Here is a 19,107-nt window from a genome sequence, read left to right on the forward strand (position 1 = left end):
CGGAAAATGGGGGCACATGCGCTGCAGACCTGGTCTTTGCGATAGGCAGCAGGACGGCCAGAGCTCCTCCGCCTACTCAGCGTCTACCGGTCTTTCTATCTGTTAAATGTTACGTCTGGCCAAGCACATTGTGCTATAGATCTCTAACGTAACTTCAAAGTGAAAGTTCACGCCCTTCCCTATAACCATTGGTTTAGAGAACCAATAATATTTGCATGGGCAAAACGGAGTGAGATGATTGGCTACGTTGCCTTTCCATCACGAAGATGGACTTCATACGATGGATATGGTGTAGTTGCTGTAAGTCATGGTAATGCGCGCAGCAGAAGGAGACAAGCGCTTCGAAAGGGGGACAAATCTAACCAATAAAGGGTTTTACAAGGGGGATCTATCGCTAAGGATTCTGTCATTCACTCTGCGAGATGCGTCTCTCACGGAAACGCTGGACTATTTGCACAATAAGCATCCTGGTGATCTTCTACAAGACGAAAGAAATAACTAGAAGTGAAGAACATCAGGAAGCTCAAGTCACTGGGTATGATACGTTCTTTTGCCATCGATATGGCCAATAGAATAGCTGGAACACGCTTGGGAACACAGGTATTACCATAAGGCGCGCTGCAGAGGTTTTCTACTTTGAGACTTGGTCAATGAATGCATCCTCGTGATACATTTTCGTTTTTAGGACTTTGTTTAGATGTATATTGGTAGATATGTGCCAGTGTCTTGCAATTGGACACCTCTGCCATTGTCCAGCCCGTAGCAATTGTGTTGGGATGGACGCTTAATTCTCCTTTGTTTGATCTGAACCGGTGAGCACAATGTCAAAACGACACATTAGTGCAGATATTCAGTATTTTCTAGTTATTTAATTGGCTCGTATCATATTCACTGTGGTGTGTGAGTGGATTCTTCAAAGATTTTACACATTTCTCTCTGAATGCTACAGAGTCCATGAGGCATGCTTGACGGACTGTCTCCTTCAGAGCCTCAGCCACACATTGGGACAAAATCTCATTATACAGAGAAATATAGTTTTTTAGTTGATAGGATTTCACTTTGTTCAAAATACTGGAATGCAAACAAAATCAATCAAATCTTATGCGTTACAACATTGTGAGTGTGTGTGTGTGTGTGTGAACCCTCCAGACGCAATCACTAGTTTAAGGATACCATATTTGGGACTCTTAAGTACAGGTGAAGGTTGCCATGTACCTCAACTCCTCCACTGAGTTCAGCGCAGACCAGAGTTTATTTATTTTTAAAATGGACCTCTGACTCTTTCCAGTCACTATGCGTTGATACTTCAAAAATTTACATTCTTAAACTCTTACTGTGTACCTAGGTTTGTCCTTTGTTGTTACGTGTCTTTGTTTGCTGAAATCCATACTTTTTAATAAAACATTCATCAAATACAACCACGGACTGTTTCGTCATTGCTGTTCTTCTAAGAGGGCGACGAGGCGTGAATCCGCATGTACCCATTTGAATCTCAACAAGGAAACAGTCGGTGGTTGTGTCTGAGATGAGAAGGGTGTAATTACGGATCGCAATTAGGGGTGTTTTCTGAAATACTGTAGGCGTTACTTGATTTCAAATTGATGCTTGCCATTGGTCCTTGGCCGTTTCTTTTGCGTCGGTTCTTGACAACTGTAGCATTGTAGCTAATCATAACCCTTTTCCTAACCTTAACCTCAGCCTCCTAACCTGCCACGTTAATTATACTAACCTGCTATGTCAACAAATCATCTGTGTCGAGAAACCATCAGTCTCATAACACCAGAACTGACCAATGTCAGGTATCAATGGGCGTTTCCTGACATCAGGGAACACCCACAACAAGAAAAACCTGAACCTGGTCATTAATTACACCAAATTCCCTGATTTTTGTACCACCATCAAAACACCAAATGAAGGATGATAGAGTTCCAGACACTTATAGAATCTATGCCAAGGAGCATTGAAGCTGTTCTGGTGGCCCACACCCTATTTAGACACTAGGTTGATGTTTCATTTATTTTGGCAGTTACCTGTAGCAAATTAAAGTTTATTGGTTGCGTACACAGATTTGCAGATGTTATCGCAGGTGCAGCGAAATTCTTGTGTTTCTAGCTCCAACAGTGCAGGAATAATACCTGGCAATACAAAACAATAGGCACATATTCCAAAAAGAAGGATGACAGAGTCCGGAACATTATATAAAGTACAGCATATAATGGGTATGTGTGTGTGTATGTACACTACCTTTCAAACGTTTGGGGTCACTTAGAAATGTCCTTGTTTTTGAAAGAAAATACATTTTTTTTTTGTCCATTTAAAATAACATCAAATTGATCAGAAATACAGTGTAGACATTGTTAATATTGTAAATGACTATTGTAGCTGGAAACAGCAGATTTATCTGGAATATCTACAAAGGCGTACAGAGACCCATTATCAGCAACCATCACTCCTGTGTTCCAATGGCATGTTGTATTAGCTAATCCAAGTTTAGCATTTTAAAAAGGTTAATTGATCATTAGAAAACCCTTTTGCAATTATGTTAGCACAGCTGAAAACTGTTGTTCTGATTAAAGCAGCAATAAAACTGGTCTTCTTTAGACTAGTTGAGTATCTGGAGCATCAGCATTTGTGGGTTTCGATTACAGGCTCAAAATGGCCATAAACAAGGAACTTTCTTTTGGAACTTGTCAGTCTATTCTTGTTCTGAGAAATGAAGGCTATTCCATGCGAGAAATTGACAAGAAACTGAAGATCTCGTACAAGGCTGTGTACTACTCCCTTCACAGAAGAGCGCAAACTGGCTCTAACTGGAATAGAAAGAGGAGTGGGAGGCCCCGGTGCACAACTGAGCAAGAGGACAAGAACATTAGAGTATCTAGTTTGAGAAACAGACAAATCACAAATCCTCAACTTGCAGCTTCATTAAATCGTAATCTTTTCTTTTTATGGGCCATAAGGCTTTTTCTTTGCAACTCTTTCTAGAAGGCCAGCATCCCGGAGTCGCCTCTTCACTGTTGACTTTGAGACGGGTGTTTTGCGGGTACTATTTAATGAAGCTGCCAGTTGAGGACTTGTGAGGCGTCTGTTTCTCAAACTAGACACTGTAATGTACTTGTCCTCTTGCTCAGTTGTGCACTGGGGCCTCCCACTCCTCTTGCTGTTCTAGTTAGAGACAGTTTGCGCTGTTCCGTGAAGGGAGTAACTTGGATTAGCTAACACAACGTGCCATTAGAACACAGGAGTGATGGTTGCTGATAATGGGCCTCTACGCCTATGTAGATATTCCATAAAAAAATCTGCAGTTTCCAGCTACAATAGTCATGTACAACATTAACAATGTCTACACTTTATTTCTGATCAATTTGATGTTATTTTAATGGACAAAAAAGGTGCTTTTCTTTCAAAAACAAGGACATTTCTAAATGACTCCAAACTTTTGAATGGTGGTATACATACTAACTTTTGAACAGTGCTGGAAGACCCAGCCACGACCCATCTTCAATGCTCTTACTGAGGGAAGGAGGTTGTTGGACAAGATCTCGCGATACATGGCCCCATCCTCCCCTCAATACGGTGCAGTTGTCCTGTCCCCTTTGCAGAAAAGCATCCCCAAAGAATGATGTTTCCGCCTCCATGCTTCATGGTTGGGATAGTGTTCTTGGGGTTGTACTCATCCTTCTTCTTCCTCCAAAAACAGCGAGTGGAGTTTAGATCAAAAAGCTCTATTTTTGTCTCATCAGACCATATGACCTTCTCCCATTCCTCCTCTGGATCATCCAGATGGTCATTGGAAAACTTCAGACGGGCCTGGACATGCGCTGGCTTGAGCAGGGGGACCTTGCGTGCGCTGCAGGATTTTAATCCATGACGGCGTAGTGTGTTACTCATGGTTTTCTTTGAGACTGTGGTCCCAGCTCTCTTCAGGTCATTGACCAGGTCCTGCCATGTAGTTCTGGGCTGATCCCTCACCTCCCTCATGATCATTGATGCCCCATGAGGTGAGATCTTGCATGGAGCCCCAGACCGAGAGTGATTGACCGTCATCTTGAACATCTTCCATTTTCTAATAATTGCGCCAACAGTTGTTGCCTTCTCACCAAGCTGCTTGCCTATTGTCCTGTAGCCCATCCCAGCCTTGTGCAGGTCTACAATTTTATCCCTGATGTCCTTACCCAGCTCTCTGGTCTTGGCCAATGTGGAGAGGTTGGAGTCTGTTTGATTGAGTGTGTGGACAGGTGTCTTTTATACAGGTAATGAGTTGAACCGGTGCAGTTAATACAGGTAATGAGTGGAGAACAGGGGGCTTCTTAACGAAAAACTAACAGATCTGTGAGAGCCGGAATTCTTACTGGTTGGTAGGTGATCAAATACTTATGTCGTACAATAAAATGCAAATTAATTACTTAAAAATGATACAATGTGATTTTCTGAATTTTTGTTTTAGATTCCGTCTCTCACAGTTGAAGTGTACCTATGATAAGAATTACAGACCTCTACATGCTTTGTAAGTAGGAAACACTGACCATTTTGCAGGTTATCAAATACTTGTTCTCCCCACTGCATATGGTGTGTATGGAGAATATATGAATAGAAAAGGTGTGTACAGCAGTAGTTATATAGGATGAACCTTGACTAGAAAACAGTATATAGTATATACTGTACATATAAAGTGGGTAAAACAGTATGTAAACATTATTAAAGTGACCCGTGTTCAGTTACTCTATGTACATAGGGCAGAAGTCTCCACTGCAGCCACGTCGATGTGTAAGGTGGCGTGCTCTCTCTGCGGTCTCCTGTAGTCCACGATCAGCTCCTTCGTTTTGTTGACGTTGATGGAGGGGTTATTTTCCTGGCACCACTCCGCCAGGGCTTACACCTCCCTGTAGGCTGTCTTGTTATTACTGGTAATCAGGCCTACCACTGTTGTGTCTTCAGAAAACTTGATGAATGAGTTGGAGACGTGTTTAGCCACGGGTGAACAAGGAGTACAGGAGGGTGCTAAGCACGCACCTCTGTGGGTCCCCCCGTGTTGAGGATCAGCGTGGCAGAGGTGTTGTTGCCTACCTTCACCGCTTGGGGTCTGCCCATCAGGAAGTCCAGGACCAGTTCCACAGGGCGGGGCTCAGACCCAGGGCCCTGAGCTTAGTGATGAGCTTTGATGGACTATGCACTATGGTGTTGAAGGGTGAGCTATAGTAAATGAACATCATTCTTACATAGGTATTTCTCTTGTCCTTGTGGGATAGGGCAGTGCAATAGCGATTGCGTCGTCCGTGGATCTGTTGGGGTGGTATACAAATTGAAGTGGGTCTAGGATATCAGGTAAGGTAGAGGTGATATGGTCCTTAACTAGCCTCTCAAAGCACAGAAGTGAGTGCTACGGGGCGATAGTCATTTAGTTCAGTTACCTTAGCTTTCTTGGGTACAGGAACAATGGTGGACATCTTGAAGCAAGTGGGGACAGCAAACTGGCATAGGAAGAGATTGAATATGTCTGTAAACTTTCTAGCCAGCTGGTCTGCGCTCTGAGGATGCAAAAAAAGGGTTTTTACCGGGAACTGAAAATATGTGATTTCTTGTATGAACAGGCCTCAATGGGAGTGTTTCCCATTTATTCCCACTCAGTTAAAGTTAACGCTGAAGGGTTCATTTAAGCTTTATAAAAGAGAAGTGAGGTTTAAATTATTGTAATAATTATGTTACAATCACCAGTCAGTAGGTAAGTAAGCCGTCTTGTCCAGAACGGCACACAATCACCAGTCAGTAGGATGATACTATCAAAGAAAGGATGTGCTTTGTTTCAGTTTTTATACGACTGGACTTAAGACAGGAAGGTTGTCTCTCTCTGTGTGTGTGTGTGTGTGTGTGTGTGTGTGTGTGTGTGTGTGTGTGTGTGTGTGTGTGTGTGTGTGTGTGTGTGTGTGTGTGTGCCAGTGCCAGTGCCACTGAGCAGTAGACTGTGAGCCTACGCAAGAGACCTGCGGTTCCCCTAAGCAGGAAGTGTCAAACGAAAACAACAACCCGTCTGTCAACTGATGTCATATCCGTTCATGAGAGTTAAGACTGTTCAAAATGTAATTAGTATTACAAGGATTGAGAAAAAATATAGATTATTGTCTCTTGAACCACCACTGCAGTTAGCTTGAAAGGTTACACATTTGAATATCCAAGCTGTTTTTGTTTTAAGCCAAACAATTAGTTTAATCAGGTTACAACACCAAATAGGAAGTGACTACAGTGGTCGTTATGCGTGTGAACAACTAAGTCCCAACAGTAGGGTATTTCTCATTGTGTCCACTTATATCTCTTGAAAATCATAAGTTCACACACAACCGTGCCTCATTGATCCCAGGCAACCCTGGCAGATGCTGTGAGTCAGATGCTGTGAGTCATCTAAAATGTGAGAATGTCTGGGGCTCGAGGCTTTGTTCACTGGGGTAACCATGCATAGACATGTTAGGGTAGGGGAATGGACTGGGAGTAGCTCTTTCAGAAAAGTATAAGTATTCTTGTGAATGATGCTTCACTGTAATCACACATACATACGTGTTAAAGATATTAGTACACTTGTTTTTGGAAGACTCTGAAAGCTGTCATGACTTCCTCTGTAGAGCACGTCTCTAAATATAAAGGAAGTTACATAAATAACCTTCCCGAAATCAACTGTCCTTGCCAAGAGTAGGTGTAGCCCAAGCAAGGACAATAGACCTTTATGAGAGACTGTACAGTGTGATGGATGAAAAACAATGGCAAATCGACAGTGGGTTCAAGGTGTCTCTTTCAGGAAACAACAGAGCTTTCATATTAAGGACAAAAGACTGGATGCACATGAAACTCGGGGTGTACCGCTGTACAAATCAAGCCCTCTTTTCTTAGTCCACTATCTCTCTAGGACCTTTTTCTGCCATTCCTTCCAATGTAATTACCGGTGCAATCACCTCAATGAGAAATCGTATCACATTAAAACAAAGAACCTGAACGTGTGTGTGTGTGTGTGTGTGTGTGTGTGTGTGTCAAGGATCAAGTACTCATTCATGTATGGGGACATTGGACAATAAAGTTGTTGTTTTCTATTATTTTTTTTCATTTCTGCAACAGTGAACTCGGCACTTCAAGACTTATGGTCAATAGTTCGGAGAAAAGCAGCAGGAGTGGTGTGTCTTCCTTTTTCCAGCACTCGGTCGAAGGATGGCGGGTCAATTCGTCACTAGTTCTCATGATAAGGTGAGTCACCACTTGTCCAGTTATTGATATTGGATTAGAAGAGGCTTGCATTGACACAATGGAGGTCTTCTCTACACCACCAGCCCCAAGAGCACACATTGTCTGAGGATTACTAACCTCATCCACCACCATTGTACAACTGCACCCAGCAATATGTGATGCTTCCAAAACGGCACCCTATTCTCTACATAGTGCACTACTTTTTTTTTTTACCAGAGCCCTATATGCCCCTGGTCAAATGTAGTGCACTGTATAGGGAATAGGGTGCCATTTGGGATACAGTAGGTAACCACTGGAGACTATGAGGAGGATTAATCATTGTCAGGGTCAACATTAACTCAAGCTCATTGCTTTGGTGACACAGTTCAACCACAGTGTCAATACATTCGTAGATCTAATTTGACTGCATTTAATGGCATAAGAATCTATACCGAAGGTCGTTCCTTTTCATTACTCTACACTCCTGTCAATAAGTCTATATTACTTATGTACAACTTCTGAAGAAGTCTGTGTGCTATTTCTATACACAATATAGTTATTATACTCTTACAGCACTGTTGTATTATACAGTAACTTTGGGGAGGTTGTCATTGTAGAGGTTGTCTTCCTTTTTAGCCACCGACTGGGGTCAGTCGTGTCTGACTCGGCCCACCCAGTGGGGAGCCAAGTCCACCCAGTGGGGAGCCAAGTCCACCCAGTGGGGAGCCAAGTCCACCCAGTGGGGAGCCAAGTCCACCCAATCAGATTTTTTTTACTTGTCAGTGTTCCAAACAGGACATTTTTTTGGGTATTTTTACCTAAACATGCAAACACCGTCAGATAGAATTTATAGCAAACAGTGCACTGGGTTAGTTAGATTTGATGAAATATAACGTCAAAGGTGAACTGGGATGACATTCACTCTGACGGGATGTGTTGCCAAAAATAACTAACTGAAAGCCACACCCCCAATAAGCTATGAATATGACTGCATTGAGGCATCTGTCACTGTGGTTCTATAGCTATATGCACCATGCCACTGCTTACTTAATTTGTTCGTTTAGCTCATAGACAGCTCATAATCCAGTGCCTTTATCACAGCAACACACTGTTATTTTAGCTTTCATTTTCTCTCAGCCTCATGGCAAAATGTGTAGAATAGCATGAGATTAGCTATGAAACTGAAACTTTGCCCTATTGCAAAATGTCTATAATTTAAGGAAGTTAGCTACAGGCCCACCCACCAGCTAATTTCTGGCTCCGCCACTGCGTATGCGCTTAATTTGCGGTGAGACAACTTTTCTTTTTATTGGGCAAATGTGCCTTCCATGCCTAAGAATAGCAGCCTGCCCCTCTGTCTCCGTGTCTAGGGAATCGTCGACGTAGGACTGCAATAGAACACATAGCCCTGGGAGACAGCGAAAAAGAGACAGAAAACGGCAAAACTCTCATTACTGTATGACATAAGAGGCTTTTTGCCCATTTAGCCGAGCCTTTGTTCTGGGACTTATTTCCGTGCTTCTTTTTGTTCCCCCCATGCAGCATATTGTAATTACAAAGCCAATCAAGATATTGCTATTTGACTCGCTGTGAAAAATGTAGGCCATTTTTGCTCATTTATCTTCTTGTTTTTTTTTCTGACCCACCTAATGCTTCAAACTTTGCAGCAGGTTGACTGGAACACATTGCACCAGCATTTTAGGGTGCTTTATATACTGTGGTTTCTGTCTTTCTTTCTTCATCATCTTGCTTAGCGTTAGACATTTTTGAGACACCATACTGTTTGTCGCTGTCATGTTGGATACATGCTTACATCTGTCACAACAGGAGGCCTGTAATGAATCAAAACAGAGCATCCCCCCCATTAAGATTTCATAATTAACAACCAGAGAACTGTGACATATTTTCATCAAATATAGAGCAGAGGTGTGTGGCTGTCATCCCCCAACATCAGAAGAACTGAATCAATCACTGTCAACAGACAATGGAACTTTGCAGAGGTTGCAAAAACTGTCTAAACCCTTATCATGTGCTGAAGCCAACTCTTCTATCATTGCCATGTCATGTAGAAGAGCAGCACATACAGTAGACCTATGGGACAAGTCTATCATACAGTAGTCATACAGTAGTCCTAAAGCACCTTATACCACCCACCACTGCAACTTGTATGCTCTAGTCGGCTGGCCCTCGCTACATATTCGTCGCCAGACCCACTGGCTCCAGGTCATCTACAAGTCCATGCTAGGTAAAGCTCCGCCTTATCTCAGTTCACTGGTCACGATGGCAACACCCATTCGTAGCACGCGCTCCAGCAGGTGTATCTCACTGATCATCCCTAAAGCCAACACCTCATTCGGACGCCTTTCGATCCAGTTCTCTGCTGCCTGTGACTGGAACGAATTGCAAAAATCGCTGTAGTTGGAGACTTTTATCTCCCTCACCAACTTCAAACATCTGCTATCTGAGCAGTTAACCGATCGCTGCAGCTGTACATAGTCTATCGGTAAATAGCCCACCCATTTTTACCTACCTCATCCCTATACTGTTTTTATTTATTTACTTTTCTGCTCTTTTGCACACCAATATCCCTACCTGTACATGACCATCTGATCATTTATCACTCCAGTGTTATTAACCTGCAAAATTGTAATTATTCGCCTACCTCCTCATGCCTTTTGCACACAATGTATATAGACTCCCCTTTTTTTTCCTACTGTGTTATTAACTTGTTAATTGTTTACTTACTCCATGTGTAACTTTGTGTTGTCTGTTCACACTGCTATGCTTTATCTTGGCCAGGTCGCAGTTGCAAATGAGAACTTGTTCTCAACTAGCCTACCTGGTTAAATAAAGGTGTTCTCAACTAGCCTACCTGGTTAAATAAAGGTGAAATAAAAAAATAAAATACAAAATATCATACAGTAGGCCTATGGGACAAGTCTATCATAGTAGACCTATGGGACAAGTCTATCATACAGTAGGCCTATGGGACAAGTCTATCATAGTAGACCTATGGGACAAGTCTATCATACAGTAGTCCTATGGGACAAGTCTATCATAGTAGTCATATGGGACAAGTCTATCATACAGTAGACCTATGGGACATGTCTATCATAGTAGACCTATGGGACACGTCTATCATACAGTAGACCTATGGGACATGTCTATCATACAGTAGACCTATGGGACATGTCTATCATAGTAGACCTATGGGACAAGTCTATCATACAGTAGGCCTATGGGACAAGTCTATCATAGTAGACCTATGGGACAAGTCTATCATAGTAGACCTATGGGACATGTCTATCATAGTAGACCTATGGGACAAGTCTATCATACAGTAGACCTATGGGACATGTCTATCATAGTAGACCTATGGGACACGTCTATCATACAGTAGACCTATGGGACATGTCTATCATAGTAAACCTATGGGACAAGTCTATCATACAGTAGACCTATGGGACATGTCTATCATAGTAGACCTATGGGACAAGTCTATCATACAGTAGGCCTATGGGACAAGTCTATCATAGGAGACCTATGGGACAAGTCTATCATAGTAGACCTATGGGACATGTCTATCATACAGACGGCCTATGGGACAAGTCTATCATACAGACGGCCTATGGGACAAGTCTATCATAGTAGACCTATGGGACATGTCTATCATAGTAGACCTATGGGACAAGTCTATCATACAGTAGACCTATGGGACAAGTCTATCATACAGTAGACCTATGGGACATGTCTATCATAGTAGACCTATGGGACACGTCTATCATACAGTAGACCTATGGGACATGTCTATCATAGTAGACCTATGGGACACGTCTATCATACAGTAGGCCCAAACCTCAACCAAAAAGCCCTTTCAATGGAGAAACCCATTAGGCCGGTTTCCGAGACACAGAATAACCCTGGTTCTGGACTAAAAAGCCCTTTCAATGGAGAAACCCATTAGGCCGGTTTCTGAGACACAGAATAACCCTGGTTCTGGACTAAAAAGCCCTTTCAATGGAGAAACCCATTAGGCCGGTTTCCGAGACACAGAATAACCCTGGTTCTGAACTAAAAAGCCCTTTCAATGGAGAAACCCATTAGGCCGGTTTCCGAGACACAGAATAACCCTGGTTCTGGACTAAAAAGCCCTTTCAATGGAGAAACCCATTAGGCCGGTTTCCGAGACACAGAATAACCCTGGTTCTGGACTAAAAAGCCCTTTCAATGGAGAAACCCAGTAGGCCGGTTTCCGAGACACAGAATAACCCTGGTTCTGAACTAAAAAGCCCTTTTAATGGAGGTTCTCCATTGTGAATGCTTTTCAGTCTGGTACTTCTCTTAATCTGTCTCTGGGAAATCAGGCATGGATAAAGGGGGGGACATCTGCCCTCTTTCTTTCTACATGTCCTTGTTCTGTATGTCGTGTTTTGTATTATTTGTTTTGTACCTAGAACTCCGGGTCTTGTTGTTCCTGTCTGCTCTTTTATGTTTAGATAAGAATTGTATACCTGTCTCGAATACCTATACACCACTCTTGTGTGTGTTCAATAAAAAATATTTGAAACAGGAAATCAGGCATGAATTAAGAGTTGACTCACTACAGTACACTTCTCTTCTGACTAACATGCAGGAAGGATGTCCTGCGTTTCCTGGATGCTGAGAGGGACGTTTCGGTTGTGAAGAGCAGTTTCAAACCAGGCGACACTATCCACTACGTCCTCGACAGACGCCGGACGCTCAACGTTTCCCACACGCTTCACAGCCTGCTACCGGACGTCTCTCCACTCAAAAACAAGCGCTTCAGAACGTGCGCGGTTGTGGGCAATTCCGGTGTGCTTCTCAACAGCGGATGTGGCAAAGAAATCGACAGCCATGACTTTGTGATACGGTACTGCTGCTGCCTTTTTTTTAAAGGATAGTTCACCTTTTCAGTTTGTTTTGTTCATAATCTGTATGTCAACGTTGAAGTTTCAAGCTCCACAAACTGATGATGCATTTTGAATCATATGATAGAATTCCTTTAAGGTTACCATGTCTGGTCTGTGTTTTACCAAGATTAGGACCTCTTAACACAGACATTCTCTGACACTCTATTTGATTTCTTTTTTTTTTTTTTTTTTTTTTTTGAAACTCTTATTTTCAATGACGGCCTCGGAATAGTGGGGTTAACTGCCTCATTCAGTGGCAGAACGACAGATTTGTACCTTGTCAGCTCGGGGATTTGGTTACAAGCCCAACACTCTAACCACTAGGCTACCCTGCCGCCTATGAGAGATTGGGCAAAAAAGCCATAATGCAGTTTCCCTCCGCTGTCATTAGCCTGTGGTTAACACCTCCAGAATGTATATATGTTCATAGAAAACACTCAAGGTAATGACAATATTAGCTGTCATTATCTGATGGATAGAAGTCACATATTGGATCAACACTTAAGGAGATTGGCTCTTAGCCAGAAGCTTGGTCAATTTATTCCCCCGTCTGCATTTAATGAGGGGTTCTTGGGTTTATGTGCCCATGCGGGCCACATTAAATTAAATCAGAAAAATAGCATCACTCTTCTCTTGTCTCGTGTTTGGCTTTGCCTACAGCGTAGTGATGCTTACATAAAAAAATGACTAGATGATACGAATTTAAATTACCTGAGTATTTATAACAGTTAGGTTCATATGTCATATTGCATGACATGACATTGATAAGAAGATTGTTATGTTGTGAATATTAAATAGACAAAGCCAGAAGCACATACTGTCAGTGTGGATCAAATATGCTACTTCTGAATAGTCTGACTCATGATACGATACCACAACCTGTTGTGTGAGAAAAGCACAGTAAAGAGGAAGGAAATACCTTCCACCAATATTTCCATTGTGCCATCAGCCCAGTTCAGACATAATGATGTCGTCCCAAATGGAGCCCTATCCCTGACAGTGCCCTACCAAGCAAAAAAGACAGTACCGGTAACTGCTCAATTGGTCTAAAATGAGTTAATGTCATTTTTGCTACATTAAATACATGCTTAATCATGTGGACAAGAATCCTGCCTCTATTGTGTTTTGGAGAAAATGGGGGTCATGTTAGCAGTAACTGTATAAAGTTACTGTGAATCAAAGATAAATAAAAGCATTTTTTTTTCTCAGTTCCACATTCTGAGCAGTTACTGTCTTTTTGCTTGGTAGGGTAGTAACAGTAGTGCACTACTTTCGACCAGGGCCCAAAGCTATTGTCTGCAGAGTATTGAGTGGTGTACAATCCTAGCCTCTCTAGAACATTACTCTTCATTCCTGGTCCTGGAAAGCTACAGGGTGTACACAAGGTTTTGTTTCAGCCCAGCACTAACACGCCTGATACAAATAATAATATAAATAAATCATATAAATAAATAAGGTTAGCGTGTAAGTGCAGGGCTGGGACAAAAACTAGAATTAACACTTAGCTTCTCCAGGACCCAGGAGTGAAGACTGAAGTTTGACCGCCCTTACAAAGAACAACATTTATTCCCCCTCTCTTTAAGCTTATTGGTATTGTGAAAGATCCACGCTGTTCGAGGTTGTACCCTTTCTCAAATGACTCGTTGTTGATTTAGCTGTAACCTGCCGCCGCTGTCCGAGTTCGCCGAGGACGTTGGGCTGCGGTCCGACTTCACCACCATGAACCCCTCTGTCATCCAGAGGGCGTATGGCGGCCTGAAGAACGCCACGGACACGGAGAGGTTTGTCCAGCGCCTGCGGGGGCTCAACGACAGCGTTCTGTGGATCCCGGCCTTCATGGTGAAGGGAGGAGAGAGGCACGTGGAGAGTGTCAACGAGCTAATCGTCAAGAGGAAGCTGAGGGTGAGGACGGCCTACCCGTCACTGAGGCTCATCCACGTGGTGAGAGGGTGAGTTGAGTTTTGCCACACGTGTACTACACTACTGGTCAAAAGTTTTAGAACACTCCAGGGTTTTTCTTTATTTTTACTATTTTCTACATTGTAGAATAATAGTGAAGACATCAAAACTATGAAATAACACACATGGAATCATGTAGTAACCAAAACACTTGTAGGTTTTCTAAAACATTTGACTGGTAGTGTATATGCATGCACACATTGACACACATTCTCACATACGGTATACACTACAGTGTGTTCACACACACACACACACACATACCCAAACACACAGTCAGGTAGCTGTTTATAAAGATATGTGGGCCATTAAATGCTTGCCTATTATACAATTGGTTGCATCTTACAGCAGTATAAAGTAAGCCATGCACACCCTATTCCCTGGTCAAAAGTAGTGCACTATGTAAGGAATAGGGGACCAGCCCTGGTCTAAAGTAGTGCACTATGTAAGGAATAGGGGACCAGCCCTGGTCTAAAGTAGTGCACTATGTAAGGAATAGGGGACCAGCCCTGGTCTAAAGTAGTGCACTATGTAAGGAATAGGGGACCAGCCCTGGTCTAAAGTAGTGCACTATGTAAGGAATAGGGGACCAGCCCTGGTCTAAAGTAGTGCACTATGTAAGGAATAGGGGACCAGCCCTGGTCTAAAGTAGTGCACTATGTAAGGAATAGGGGACCAGCCCTGGTCTAAAGTAGTGCACTATGTAGGGAATAAGGGACTATATGGGAAGAACCCTAGAGGTCTGAGGTCTGGAGGATTAATGCATTCTATCAATGTGTCATTAATTGCAAATTATGTTGGGAGAGAACCATTTTAAATTGTTGCCTGATCCCAGGTCTGTTTGTGCTGTATTACAAAAACACCTATGGTCACTGTCACACATGTTGTCATGACAGTTGGCAAGACGGCACAAACAGATTGTAGACCAGACTAGACTGAAGTACTGCCCCTCTAAATCTTTAACATTACACCTAGAGAAAGACCAGTGATGTCATTCTCTGTTTGTTTTTATCTCATTGGAACCCACATTTTTCCAAAGGGAAATATTAATGAATTTCAATCTGATGTCCAAATCCCCATGAATCTGGTGTTCAAATCCCCATGAATCTGGTGTTCAAATCCCCATGAATCTGGTGTCCAAATCCCCATGAATCTGGTGTCCAAATCCCCATGAATCTGGTGTTCAAATCCCCATGAATCTGGTGTCCAAATCCCCATGAATCTGGTGTCCAAATCCCCATGATACTGGTGTCCTAAACCCCATGAATCTGGCCGTACTGCCTAGAAAGGGAGGCTACTTCCCAAATGTCACCTTATTCCCTATATAGTGCACTACTTTTGACCAGGGCTGGTCCCCTATTCCTTACATAGTGCACTACTTTTGACCAGGGGCCATTGGGGTGACTACATAGAAACTGCCCACCAATGCTGACATCCAGCATCAAAGGGGGTGTAGAGCTAGGAGGAGCTACCTGCAGTGACCTCTAAAGGGAGCGTGGAGCTAGGAGCTAGCTACCTGGGGTGACCTCTAAAGGGGGCGTGGAGCTAGGAGCTAGCTACCTGCGGTGACCTCTAAAGGGGGCGTGGAGCTAGGAGCTAGCTACCTGGGGTGACCTCTAAAGGGGGCATGGAGCTAGTTACCTGTGGTGCGTTGTGTTAGTGTGTGCCGCTTCACGCAGCATGGTATAGTGATCGGCGGGTTGCCCGGTTACATCTCCCCATGCCACAATCAGCATGCCATTCCACATGCCTTCTCGGCAGGCTACATTTTCATCTGTGCTCATGTCTTCATACGCAGATAGATTGCTAGGTATAAGACAATGTCAAATAGGATTGGCTTCAATTCAATTCCAATTTAGAACTCTGCGAGCCGTGGAGGAAAGGATAGAGGCAGTGAAAGAAGTGATGAGAAAAACGTCTTTGAATGGAGAAAGTGTGTGAGACCTTATTATGGAAAAACGTCTTTGAAAGGAGAAAGTGTGTGAGACCTTATTATGAAAAAAAGTATTTGATAGGAGAACGTGTGTGAGACCTTATTTTGAAACATTGTTATTATCATGAACATACGGCTTATGAGCTCGAGCTTCTCCATAGGAGTTAAAGAGAGGGTCATTGTGATGCTTGTCATTTCCCCCCAGGACAAATTCACAGCAGTGTATTAATTGTCCAATTGACTGGCTGATTAGTTAATTGTTTTGTGGGTTGATCGTTAGCTGTGGGTTGATCGTTAGTTCCCCCAGGGGCACGGGTTGTGACTGTCTGATTTTATGGGCACATTCGATGTCCTTGTGAGTTGCCATAGCAGCCAAGCACTGTGTTCTTTCTGTTCTGTCTATCTGCTGCCCTGCCTCGCTGCTAAATATAGTTTGGTTGAAGGAGGGACATGGCTAACAGGTCCATGGGACAGACCAATCTCAGTAGTCTTCATTTGAAGGCCCAACCTGTCGTAGGTACAGCCATTTTTGATTGTTTAAATCAATGACATATATACTATGTGTATATACACTGAGTGATTCTAGAAGAATATTACTTATGGATTTTTATAGTTCAATTGTGTCTATCATGACACAAAACAATAAGGTTATTTTTCTCAATTGTCTATGTAAACAAATAATGTGTATAGCTTCAAAATGTGGTTTAATAAACTATCATGTTGACCTCATGGACTGTCCGTTACATTTCTCAAGCCGCATCTCCCAGCTTTATAGCAAACCCAGTCTATAGCAGACTGCCGTTGACTGAAAAATAAAGATTGTGCAAAACAAATATATACGTTTAGGATGGCACTGGCCTTTATTATTACCATTATCGGTGATCATTTGGGTGGGATCAAGTGTTAGCCACTCAGATAGCACACAAACCTCAACGTAGGTACGACGTGTACAGGATACATCAGGAATATGTTGTTTTGACATCTTTTTAACACTGGCAAGAGTATTGGCGATGTATTTCAAATGTCTACGTTCTAAAATCTATTTTAATATCTCTGTGATGTCTCTCCAATGTGCAAACGCTCTCCACATTACGTATGTCAGCTGAGCCAGACGTGTACATGTTTACTGGGCACTGACACACTGCAAATAATATTGTTATCCTGTACACTTCAGGCTCAATATTCAGTTAACTGGACAGTGCATTGTGTTATTGTAAAAATATCAAATGCAGAGGCAAATAATAATCTAGGTAAGTCGGTTTATTTGGTCTATAGTAATAAGGACTTGGATTTGTTTCCCCAGCATGAGAACGTGCTATTTTTTTTCATCCAATCCAAATGATCATTCTCCTCGACACACACATCTGTCTTGGGAATTGAAAACTGTCGGTTGTTCTTTAATTCATCAGTCGTTGGGAGTCTCTCCCCCCAAATTTCCCTTTTCTGTTTCGAATCCATTGATGTGTTGAAGCCTCCGAGGATGCAGCCCATAAGCCTTCGACGTGAATATAACTTGGAGTACGGAGGAGCTGTCATTCCATTCAATTAGTAGTCTGAGCTGTTATTCTATCACAAAACAACATTGCCGCCAGCATTATTTAGGCTACTGCAGAGAATTGGGTCCATTTTGAGTGTTTTAGGGAATACGTACCTGACACTCTGCTGTTGTATGGTGGATTACTAGAGATAATAGCAGTGAGATGTTTGAAGCCATCTGTATCAGTGATGGAATCATGTTTACTGTAAGTCTGAGCGAGGCTTAGTAAAACAATTTGTTCTTGTTTTCCAGGTACTGGCTGACAAACAAGATCAATATCAAACGGCCCAGCACCGGATTGTTGATGTACACTTTGGCCACGCGCTTCTGCGACGAGATTCACCTGTATGGATTCTGGCCCTTTCCGCGGGACGCACATGGAAATATGGTGAAGTACCATTACTACGACATGCTCAAGTATCGATACTTCTCCAACGCAGGCCCTCACAGGATGCCACTTGAGTTCAAAACGCTGAAAATGCTGCACAGCAAAGGAGCTCTGAAGCTGACGACTTCGAAGTGCGAATCTTAAAGTGCTCTTCCTCGACAGAGTGCCAGTTCGTGACATACACTGACACTTTGTTTGCGTTGCTAGAAAGCACACCAGGTTGTAAGACTGCTGAGTTGATTATGAATCATTGCAAAAGTAGGAAGTAAAAGTGAGCGTGCCTTTTTTTAAACTAACGATGTAAAGGTACAAAACAAAGAATGTAATTGAAAAATGATTAGTCTATCTAAATGTCAGGTTTGGCATTGTAAGCATCATGGCTGAGAAATCAGGAAATCAATCCTTTGGATGGAGCATCAGAGACAACCAGATTGATTACAATTCCATGGATTTCTACATTGGTCATTACAGTAGTTGTCTAGTAGACAAAGCACAAAGACCAACTGCTAAAAGCAGCGATGGACGCAGTGTGTTAGCGATCACCTGCTGGGTGTCGACCAATGGTGGGGATTCAACATGCGGAATCGTCAGAAAATGACAGTCCAAGGGGATATTCTGGTCAGAGGCAATAGGACGGCCCCCAGCAAACATTAAACCCATTGGCCCCATGTGGGTATTCGATGGGCAAGCCCACATCGGCCCGAAACGGGCTAGCCCACAACAAGTCCAACACAGGCTACCCCACACAAAGCCCACATCAGCTCAACACAGGCCAGCCCAACGCAGGGCTTTCCCACACCAGCCCAACGCAGGACTAGCCCATACCAGTCTACCTGATCTTGGACACTGCCAATGAGCAAGTTTTAAAATAAAAACTTAAATGAGTGACATGAGAAACTTGTGTTTCTGATGTAATGTAGCAAGTTCCCTAAATACCTTTTTAAGGCTTGAAATTGATCAAATGTATGCATTGAGTTGAATTGTAATAAATATATAATACAATAATAATAATAATGAACATTTAAATAATAGAATAAACTGATAAATTGGCATAGGACCAATACCATGAGCTCATAATGGGCAGCTGATCCAAAGGGAATGCTTATTTCAGGCTAAGTGAGGGTTGCCTTCACCAGATGTGGTCTGCCCGTAA

At 42.7% G+C, this 19,107-nt stretch overlaps 1 protein-coding gene across 1 annotated transcript; it reads left to right on the forward strand.

The window, feature by feature from the left end:
* The first annotated feature begins 422 nt into the window (after positions 1–422).
* st8sia4 (ST8 alpha-N-acetyl-neuraminide alpha-2,8-sialyltransferase 4) lies at positions 423–18,098 on the forward strand. Its single transcript, NM_001124216.1, is given in 5 exon segments — positions 423–535; positions 7,102–7,227; positions 11,840–12,097; positions 13,793–14,086; positions 17,819–18,098. Coding segments are annotated over 5 exon segments (1,071 nt in total).
* Positions 18,099–19,107: the final 1,009 nt, after the last annotated feature.

The sequence above is a fragment of the Oncorhynchus mykiss genome, chromosome 5, assembly GCF_057628025.1.
Source record: "Oncorhynchus mykiss isolate SJ-2025 chromosome 5, ASM5762802v1, whole genome shotgun sequence".
Taxonomy (NCBI): Eukaryota; Metazoa; Chordata; class Actinopteri; order Salmoniformes; family Salmonidae; genus Oncorhynchus; species Oncorhynchus mykiss.